The sequence below is a fragment of the Hemibagrus wyckioides genome, linkage group LG06, assembly GCF_019097595.1.
Source record: "Hemibagrus wyckioides isolate EC202008001 linkage group LG06, SWU_Hwy_1.0, whole genome shotgun sequence".
Taxonomy (NCBI): Eukaryota; Metazoa; Chordata; class Actinopteri; order Siluriformes; family Bagridae; genus Hemibagrus; species Hemibagrus wyckioides.
This window is the reverse complement of record NC_080715.1, coordinates 2,122,073-2,132,072: the sequence shown is the minus strand read 5'-3', so window position 1 is coordinate 2,132,072 and position 10,000 is coordinate 2,122,073. Positions and strand designations below refer to the sequence as shown.

The following is a 10,000-nucleotide window of genomic DNA, read 5'->3' as shown; positions in this document are numbered from 1 at the left end:
TGTGTGTTATGTTGTAGCGTGTGTTATGTTGTAGTGTGTGTGTTATGTTGTAGCGTGTGTTATGTTGTAGTGTGGGTTATGTTGTAGCGTGTGTGTTATGTTGTAGTGTGTGTGTTATATTGTAGTGTGTGTGTTATGTTGTAGTGTGTGTTATGTTGTAGTGTGTGTGTTATATTGTAGTGTGTGTGTTATGTTGTAGTGTGTGTGTTATGTTGTAGTGTGTGTGTTATGTTGTAGCGTGTGTTATGTTGTAGCGTGTGTTATGTTGTAGCGTGTGTGTTATGTTGTAGTGTGGGTTATGTTGTAGCGTGTGTGTTATGTTGTAGCGTGTGTTATGTTGTAGCGTGTGTGTTATGTTGTAGCGTGTGTTATGTTGTAGCGTGTGTGTTATGTTGTAGTGTGGGTTATGTTGTAGCGTGTGTGTTATGTTGTAGCGTGTGTGTTATGTTGTAGTGTGGGTTATGTTGTAGCGTGTGTGTTATGTTGTAGCGTGTGTGTTATGTTGTAGTGTGGGTTATGTTGTAGCGTGTGTGTTATGTTGTAGCGTGTGTAATGTTGTAGCGTGTGTGTTATGTTGAAGTGTGTGTTATGTTGTAGCGTGTGTTATGTTGTAGCGTGTGTGTGTTATGTTGTAGCGTGTGTTATGTTGTAGCGTGTGTGTGTTATGTTGTAGCGTGTGTGTTATGTTGTAACGTGTGTGTGTGTTATGTTGTAGCGTGTGTGTGTATGTTGTAGTGTGTGTGTTATGTTGTAGCGTGTGTTATGTTGTAACGTGTGTGTGTTATGTTGTAGTGTGTGTGTTATGTTGTAGCGTGTGTTATGTTGTAGCGTGTGTGTGTTATGTTGTAGTGTGTGTTATGTTGTAGCGTGTGTTATGTTGTAGTGTGTGTGTTATGTTGTAGTGTGTGTTATGTTGTAGCGTGTGTGTGTTATGTTGTAGTGTGTGTGTTATGTTGTAGCGTGTGTTATGTTGTAGCGTGTGTGTTATGTTGTAGTGTGTGTTATGTTGTAGCGTGTGTGTTATGTTGTAGTGTGTGTGTTATGTTGTAGTGTGTGTTATGTTGTAGTGTGTGTGTTATATTGTAGTGTGTGTGTTATGTTGTAGTGTGTGTGTTATATTGTAGTGTGTGTGTTATGTTGTAGTGTGTGTGTTATGTTGTAGTGTGTGTGTTATGTTGTAGTGTGTGTGTTATGTTGTAGTGTGTGTGTTATATTGTAGTGTGTGTGTTATGTTGTAGTGTGTGTGTTATGTTGTAGTGTGTGTGTTATATTGTAGTGTGTGTGTTATGTTGTAGTGTGTGTTATGTTGTAGTGTGTGTGTTATATTGTAGTGTGTGTGTTATGTTGTAGTGTGTGTGTTATATTGTAGTGTGTGTGTTATATTGTAGTGTGTGTGTTATGTTGTAGCGTGTGTTATGTTGTAGCGTGTGTGTGTTATGTTGTAGCGTGTGTGTTATGTTGTAACGTGTGTGTGTGTTATGTTGTAGCGTGTGTGTGTATGTTGTAGTGTGTGTGTTATGTTGTAGCGTGTGTTATGTTGTAACGTGTGTGTGTTATGTTGTAGTGTGTGTGTTATGTTGTAGCGTGTGTTATGTTGTAGCGTGTGTGTGTTATGTTGTAGTGTGTGTTATGTTGTAACGTGTGTGTGTTATGTTGTAGCGTGTGTTATGTTGTAGCGTGTGTTATGTTGTAGCGTGTGTTATGTTGTAGTGTGTGTTATGTTGTAGCGTGTGTGTTATGTTGTAGCGTGTGTGTTATGTTGTAGTGTGGGTTATGTTGTAGCGTGTGTGTTATGTTGTAGCGTGTGTGTTATGTTGTAGTGTGGGTTATGTTGTAGCGTGTGTGTTATGTTGTAGCGTGTGTGTTATGTTGTAGTGTGGGTTATGTTGTAGCGTGTGTGTTATGTTGTAGCGTGTGTTATGTTGTAGCGTGTGTGTTATGTTGTAGTGTGTGTTATGTTGTAGCGTGTGTGTTATGTTGAAGTGTGTGTTATGTTGTAGCGTGTGTTATGTTGTAGCGTGTGTGTGTTATGTTGTAGCGTGTGTTATGTTGTAGCGTGTGTGTGTTATGTTGTAGCGTGTGTGTTATGTTGTAACGTGTGTGTGTGTTATGTTGTAGCGTGTGTGTGTGTTATGTTGTAGTGTGTGTGTTATGTTGTAGCGTGTGTTATGTTGTAACGTGTGTGTTATGTTGTAGTGTGTGTGTTATGTTGTAGCGTGTGTTATGTTGTAGCGTGTGTGTGTTATGTTGTAGTGTGTGTTATGTTGTAACGTGTGTGTGTTATGTTGTAGCGTGTGTTATGTTGTAGCGTGTGTTATGTTGTAGTGTGTGTTATGTTGTAGTGTGTTATGTTGTAACGTGTGTGTGTGTTATGTTGTAGCGTGTGTGTGTTATGTTGTAGTGTGTGTGTTATGTTGTAGCGTGTGTGTGTGTGTTATGTTGTAGCGTGTGTGTTATGTTGTAGCATGTGTGTGTGTTATGTTGTAGCGTGTATGTGTGTTATGTTGTAGCGTGTGTGTGTGTTATGTTGTAGCGTGTTTGTGTGTTATGTTGTAGCGTGTGTGTGTTATGTTGTAGCGTGTGTGTTATGTTGTAGCGTGTGTGTGTGTGTTGTTGTAGCGTGTGTGTGTATGTTGTAGCGTGTGTGTATGTTGTAGTGTGTGTGTGTTATGTTGTAGCGTGTGTGTGTTATGTTGTAGTGTGTGTGTTATGTTGTAGCGTGTGTGTTATGTTGTAGCGTGTTATGTTGTAACGTGTGTTTATGTTGTTGCGTGTGTTTATGTTGTTGCGTGTGTTATGTTGTAACGTGTGTGTGTTATGTTGTAACGTGTGTGTTATGTTGTAGCGTTTGTGTGTTATCTTGTAACGTGTGTGTGTTATGTTGTAGCGTGTGTGTGTTATGTTGTAGCGTGTGTTATGTTGTAGCGTGTGTGTGTTATGTTGTAGTGTGTGTGTTATGTTGTAGCGTGTGTGTGTTATGTTGTAGTGTGTGTGTTATGTTGTAGCGTGTGTGTGTGTGTTATGTTGTAGCATGTGTGTGTGTTATGTTGTAGCATGTGTGTGTGTTATGTTGTAGCGTGTGTGTGTTATGTTGTAGCGTGTGTGTGTGTTATGTTGTAGCGTGTTTGTGTGTTATGTTGTAGCGTGTGTGTGTTATGTTGTAGCGTGTGTGTGTTATGTTGTAGCGTGTGTGTGTGTGTTGTTGTAGCGTGTGTGTGTATGTTGTAGCGTGTGTGTTATGTTGTAGTGTGTGTGTGTTATGTTGTAGCGTGTGTGTGTTATTTTGTAGTGTGTGTGTTATGTTGTAGCGTGTGTGTTATGTTGTAGCGTGTTATGTTGTAACGTGTGTGTGTTATGTTGTAACGTGTGTGTTATGTTGTAGCGTGTGTTATGTTGTAACGTGTGTGTGTTATGTTGTAACGTGTGTGTTATGTTGTAGCGTGTGTGTGTTATCTTGTAACGTGTGTGTGTTATCTTGTAACGTGTGTGTGTTATGTTGTAGTGTGTGTTATGTTGTAGCGTGTGTTATGTTGTAGCGTGTGTGTTATGTTGTAGCGTGTGTGTTATGTTGTAGCGTGTGTTATGTTGTAGCGTGTGTTATGTTGTAGCGTGTGTTATGTTGTAGTGTGTGTTATGTTGTAGCGTGTGTGTGTTATGTTGTAGCGTGTGTGTGTTATGTTGTAGCGTGTTATGTTGTAGCGTGTGTGTTATCTTGTAACGTGTGTGTGTTATGTTGTAGTGTGTGTGTGTTGTGTTGTAGCGTTTGTGTGTTATCTTGTAACGTGTGTGTGTTATGTTGTAGCGTGTGTGTTATGTTGTAGCGTGTGTGTTATGTTGTAGCGTGTGTTATGTTGTAGTGTGTGTTATGTTGTAGCGTGTGTTATGTTGTAGTGTGTGTTATGTCGTAGTGTGTGTTATGTCGTAGCGTGTGTGTGTTATGTCGTAGCATGTGTGTGTTATGTTGTAGTGTGTGTGTGTTATGTTGTAGTGTGTGTGTTATGTTGTAGCGTGTGTTATGTTGTAGCGTGTTATGTTGTAGCATGTGTGTGTTATGTTGTAGTGTGTGTGTTATGTTGTAGTGTGTGTTATGTTGTAGCGTGTTATGTTGTAGCGTGTGTGTGTTATGTTGTAGCGCGTGTGTGTTATGTTGTAGCGTGTGTGTGTGTTATGTTGTAGCGCGTGTGTGTGTGTTATGTTGTAGCGTGTGTGTGTGTGTGTTATGTTGTAGCGTGTGTGTTATGTTGTAGCGTGTGTGTTATGTTTTAGCGTGTGTGTGTTATATTGTAATGTGTGTATGTCATAGCGTGTTATGTTGTAGCGTGTGTTATGTTGTAGCGTGTGTGTGTGTGTTATGTTGTAGCGTGTGTGTGTTATGTTGTAGCGTGTGTGTGTTATGTTGTAGCATTTGTGTGTTATCTTGTAACGTGTGTGTTATGTTGTAGCGTGTGTGTATGTTGTAGCGTGTGTGTGTGTGTTATGTTGTAATGTGTGTGTTGTTGTAGCGTGTGTGTTATGTTGTAGCGTGTGTGTGTGTGTTATGTTGTAGCGTGTGTGTGTTATGTTGTAGCGTGTGTGTGTTATGTTGTAGCATTTGTGTGTTATCTTGTAACGTGTGTGTTATGTTGTAGCGTGTGTGTATGTTGTAGTGTGTGTTATGTTGTAGCGTGTGTGTGTATTATGTTGTAGCGTGTGTGTGTTATGTTGTAGCGTGTGTGTATGTTGTAACGTGTGTGTTATGTTGTAGCGTGTGTGTGTTATGTTGTAGCGTGTGTGTATGTTGTAACATGTGTGTGTTATGTTGTAGCGTGTGTGTGTTATGTTGTAGCGTGTGTGTGTTATGTTGTAGCGTGTGTGTGTGTTATGTTGTAGCGTGTGTGTGTGTGTTATGTTGTAGCGTGTGTGTTATGTTGTAGCGTGTGTGTGTGTTATGTTGTAGCGTGTGTGTGTGTGTGTGTATGTTGTAGCGTGTGTGTTATGTTGTAGCATGTGTGTGTGTGTTATGTTGTAGCGTGTGTGTGTTATGTTGTAGCGTGTGTGTGTTATGTTGTAACGTGTGTGTGTGTGTTATGTTGTAGCGTGTGTGTTATGTTGTAGCGTGTGTGTGTTATGTTGTAGCGTGTGTGTGTGTATGTTGTAGCGTGTGTGTGTTATGTTGTAGCGTGTGTGTATGTTGTAGTGTGTGTGTGTTATGTTGTAACGTGTGTGTTATGTTGTAGCGTGTGTGTGTTATGTTGTAGCGTGTGTGTGTTATGTTGTAGCGTGTGTGTGTGTTATGTTGTAGCGTGTGTGTTATGTTGTAGCGTGTGTGTTATGTTGTAGCGTGTGTGTGTATGTTGTAGCGTGTGTGTGTTATGTTGTAGCGTGTGTGTGTTATGTTGTAGCGTGTGTGTGTGTGTTATGTTGTAGCGTGTGTGTGTTATGTTGTAGCGTGTGTGTGTGTTATGTTGTAGCGTGTGTGTTATGTTGTAGCGTGTGTGTTATGTTGTAGCGTGTGTGTGTGTTATGTTGTAGCGTGTGTATGTTGTAGCGTGTGTGTGTTATGTTGTAGCGTGTGTGTGTGTGTTATGTTGTAGCGTGTGTGTGTTATGTTGTAGCGTGTGTGTTATGTTGTAACGTGTGTGTGTGTGTTATGTTGTAGCGTGTGTGTTATGTTGTAGCGTGTGTGTGTTATGTTGTAGCGTGTGTGTGTGTGTTATGTTGTAGCGTGTGTGTTATGTTGTAGCGTGTGTGTGTTATGTTGTAGCGTGTGTGTGTGTGTTATGTTGTAGCGTGTGTGTGTTATGTTGTAGCGTGTGTGTATGTTGTAGTGTGTGTGTGTTATGTTGTAGCGTGTGTGTTATGTTGTAGCGTGTGTGTGTTATGTTGTAGCGTGTGTGTGTGTGTTATGTTGTAGCGTGTGTGTGTGTTATGTTGTAGCGTGTGTGTATGTTGTAGCGTGTGTGTGTTATGTTGTAACGTGTGTGTATGTTGTAGCGTGTGTGTGTTATGTTGTAACGTGTGTGTTATGTTGTAGCGTGTGTGTTATGTTGTAGCGTGTGTGTGTTATGTTGTAGCGTGTGTGTGTGTTATGTTGTAGCATGTGTGTGTTATGTTGTAGCGTGTGTGTGTATGTTGTAGCGTGTGTGTGTGTTATGTTGTAGCATGTGTGTGTTATGTTGTAGCGTGTGTGTTATGTTGTAGCGTGTGTGTTATGTTGTAGCGTGTGTGTGTTATGTTGTAGCGTGTGTGTGTTATGTTGTAGCGTGTGTGTGTTATGTTGTAACGTGTGTGTTATGTTGTAGCGTGTGTGTATGTTGTAGTGTGTGTGTTATGTTGTAGTGTGTGTGTTATGTTGTAGCGTGTGTGTATGTTGTAGCGTGTGTGTGTTATGTTGTAGCGTGTGTGTTATGTTTTAGCGTGTGTGTTATGTTGTAGCGTGTGTGTGTGTGTGTTATGTTGTAGCGTGTGTGTGTTATGTTGTAGCGTGTGTGTTATGTTTTAGCGTGTGTGTTATGTTGTAGCGTGTGTGTGTGTGTTATGTTGTAGCGTGTGTGTGTTATGTTGTAGCGTGTGTGTGTTATGTTGTAACGTGTGTGTTATGTTGTAGCGTGTGTGTATGTTGTAACGTGTGTGTTATGTTGTAGCGTGTGTGTGTTATGTTGTAGCGTGTGTGTGTTATGTTGTAGCGTGTGTGTGTGTTATGTTGTAGTGTGTGTGTGTTATGTTGTAGCGTGTGTGTGTGTTATGTTGTAGTGTGTGTGTGTTATGTTGTAGCGTGTGTGTATGTTGTAACATGTGTGTGTTATGTTGTAGCGTATGTGTGTTATGTTGTAGCGTGTGTGTGTTATGTTGTAGCGTGTGTGTGTGTTATGTTGTAGCGTGTGTGTGTGTGTTATGTTGTAGCGTGTGTGTTATGTTGTATCGTGTGTGTGTGTTATGTTGTAGCGTGTGTGTGTGTGTGTGTTATGTTGTAGCGTGTGTGTTATGTTGTAGCGTGTGTGTGTTATGTTGTAGCGTGTGTGTGTGTGTTATGTTGTAGCGTGTGTGTGTTATGTTGTAGCGTGTGTGTGTTATGTTGTAGCGTGTGTGTGTGTTATGTTGTAGCGTGTGTGTGTTATGTTGTAGCGTGTGTGTGTGTGTGTGTTATGTTGTAGCGTGTGTGTTATGTTGTAGCGTGTGTGTTATGTTGTAGCGTGTGTGTGTTATGTTGTAGCGTGTGTGTGTGTGTGTTATGTTGTAGCGTGTGTGTGTGTTATGTTGTAGCGTGTGTGTGTGTGTTATGTTGTAGCGTGTGTGTGTTATGTTGTAGCGTGTGTGTGTTATGTTGTAACATGTGTGTGTGTGTTATGTTGTAGCGTGTGTGTTATGTTGTAGCGTGTGTGTGTTATGTTGTAGCGTGTGTGTGTGTTATGTTGTAGCGTGTGTGTGTTATGTTGTAGCGTGTGTGTATGTTGTAGCGTGTGTGTATGTTGTAGTGTGTGTGTGTTATGTTGTAGCGTGTGTGTTATGTTGTAGCGTGTGTGTGTTATGTTGTAGCGTGTGTGTGTGTGTTATGTTGTAGCGTGTGTGTGTATGTTGTAGCGTGTGTGTGTTATGTTGTAGCGTGTGTGTGTTATGTTGTAACGTGTGTGTGTGTGTTATGTTGTAGCGTGTGTGTGTTATGTTGTAGCGTGTGTGTGTTATGTTGTAGCATGTGTGTGTTATGTTGTAGCGTGTGTGTGTGTTATGTTGTAGCGTGTGTGTGTGTTATGTTGTAGCATGTGTGTTATGTTGTAGCGTGTGTGTTATGTTGTAGCGTGTGTGTGTTATGTTGTAGCGTGTGTGTGTTATGTTGTAGCGTGTGTGTGTTATGTTGTAACGTGTGTGTTATGTTGTAACGTGTGTGTGTGTGTTATGTTGTAGCGTGTGTGTTATGTTGTAGCGTGTGTGTTATGTTGTAGCGTGTGTGTGTTATGTTGTAACGTGTGTGTTATGTTGTAGCGTGTGTGTGTTATGTTGTAACGTTTGTGTGTGTGTTATGTTGTAGCGTGTGTGTGTTATGTTGTAACGTGTGTGTGTGTGTTATGTTGTAGCGTGTGTGTTATGTTGTAGCGTGTGTGTTATGTTGTAGCGTGTGTGTGTTATGTTGTAACGTGTGTGTTATGTTGTAGCGTGTGTGTGTTATGTTGTAACGTTTGTGTGTGTGTTATGTTGTAGCGTGTGTGTGTTATGTTGTAACGTGTGTGTGTGTGTTATGTTGTAGCGTGTGTGTTATGTTGTAGCGTGTGTGTGTGTTATGTTGTAGCGTGTGTGTGTTATGTTGTAGCGTGTGTGTGTTATGTTGTAGCGTGTGTGTGTTATGTTGTAGCGTGTGTGTGTGTGTGTTATGTTGTAGCGTGTGTGTGTGTGTGTTATGTTGTAGCGTGTGTGTGTTATGTTGTAGCGTGTGTGTGTGTTATGTTGTAGCGTGTGTGTTATGTTGTAGCGTGTGTGTTATGTTGTAGCGTGTGTGTGTGTTATGTTGTAGCGTGTTTGTGTGTGTGTGTGTTATGTTGTAGCGTGTGTGTTATGTTGTAGCGTGTGTGTGTTATGTTGTAACGTTTGTGTGTGTGTTATGTTGTAGCGTGTGTGTTATGTTGTAGCGTGTGTGTGTTGTAGCCTGTGTGTGTTATGTTGTAACGTGTGTGTGTGTGTTATGTTGTAGCGTGTGTGTTATGTTGTAGCGTGTGTGTGTGTTATGTTGTAGCGTGTGTGTGTGTGTTATGTTGTAGCGTGTGTGTGTTATGTTGTAGCGTGTGTGTGTTATGTTGTAACGTGTGTGTGTGTGTTATGTTGTAGCGTGTGTGTGTTATGTTGTAGCGTGTGTGTGTGTGTGTGTTATGTTGTAATGTGTGTGTTATGTTGTAGCGTGTGTGTGTTATGTTGTAGCGTGTGTGTTATGTTGTAACGTGTGTGTGTGTGTTATGTTGTAGCGTGTGTGTGTGTTATGTTGTAGCGTGTGTGTGTTGTAGCGTGTGTGTGTGTTATGTTGTAGCGTGTGTGTGTTATGTTGTAAAGTGTGTGTGTGTGTTATGTTGTAGCGTGTGTGTGTGTGTTATGTTGTAGCGTGTGTGTGTTATGTTGTAACGTGTGTGTATGTTGTAACGTGTGTGTGTTGTAGCGTGTGTGTGTGTTATGTTGTAGCGTGTGTGTGTTATGTTGTAGCGTGTGTGTGTGTTATGTTGTAGCGTGTGTGTTATGTTGTAGTGTGTGTGTGTTATGTTGTAACGTGTGTGTATGTTGTAACGTGTGTGTGTTGTAGCGTGTGTGTGTGTTATGTTGTAGCGTGTGTGTGTGTATGTTGTAGCGTGTGTGTATGTTGTAACGTGTGTGTGTTGTAGCGTGTGTGTGTGTTATGTTGTAGCGTGTGTGTGTGTTATGTTGTAGCGTGTGTGTGTTATGTTGTAGCGTGTGTGTGTGTGTGTGTTATGTTGTAGCGTGTGTGTGTTATGTTGTAACGTGTGTGTGTTGTGTTGCAGGCTGTAAAGTGACGATCCCGTCTGAGGTCATCATCCTCAACTCCATCGTCCTGCCGCACAAAGACCTGAACCGCAGCTTTAAGAACCAGATCATCCTGTAACAGTGTCCACTCTCGGGCTACTCCGTGTGGTGTTAAAAGTATTGGCGCCCCTCTTCAGTCCTGTTCAGTATGAGGCTGCGTGTTTGGAAATAAATCAGTTCAGAAATTATTTTATTTAGTACTTTATTTTAGACAGAATTCCCAAACTCACTTTACTGTTCATGTCCAGTTACTGTTATTTCTTTGAATAATTTGTTTCATTAGTTTTCTCTAATAGTTTTATTCTAACTAGTCTAGATTTATTTAACCGCGATTGTCCAGTCAGTTCTGCTATTGGTTAAAATCAGTCACATGGTTTGCACAGACTGTAGCAGGATTAGTGTTTATTTTATCAGAGAGTTGTGTTTATTTTTGTCTTTTTTCTTAATAAATAATTAAATATCAGTTCAGTAAAGAGAGCAGGCATGACTCTGAGGTTCTGAG

The 10,000-nt window shown here is 40.9% G+C and overlaps 1 protein-coding gene across 3 annotated transcripts in view; it reads left to right on the top strand.

The window, feature by feature from the left end:
• gmppaa (GDP-mannose pyrophosphorylase Aa) overlaps positions 1-10,000 on the top strand; it is a 21,515-nt gene that overhangs the window by 11,176 nt on the left and 339 nt on the right. For all 3 annotated transcript variants that reach the window (XM_058393295.1, XM_058393294.1, XM_058393296.1), the window contains one exon: positions 9,477-10,000. This exon is cut by the window's right edge and continues 339 nt beyond it. In XM_058393295.1, the coding sequence (XP_058249278.1) occupies positions 9,477-9,577 (101 nt within the window). In that variant the 3' untranslated portion in view covers positions 9,578-10,000. The remainder of the gene's footprint in view (positions 1-9,476) is intronic.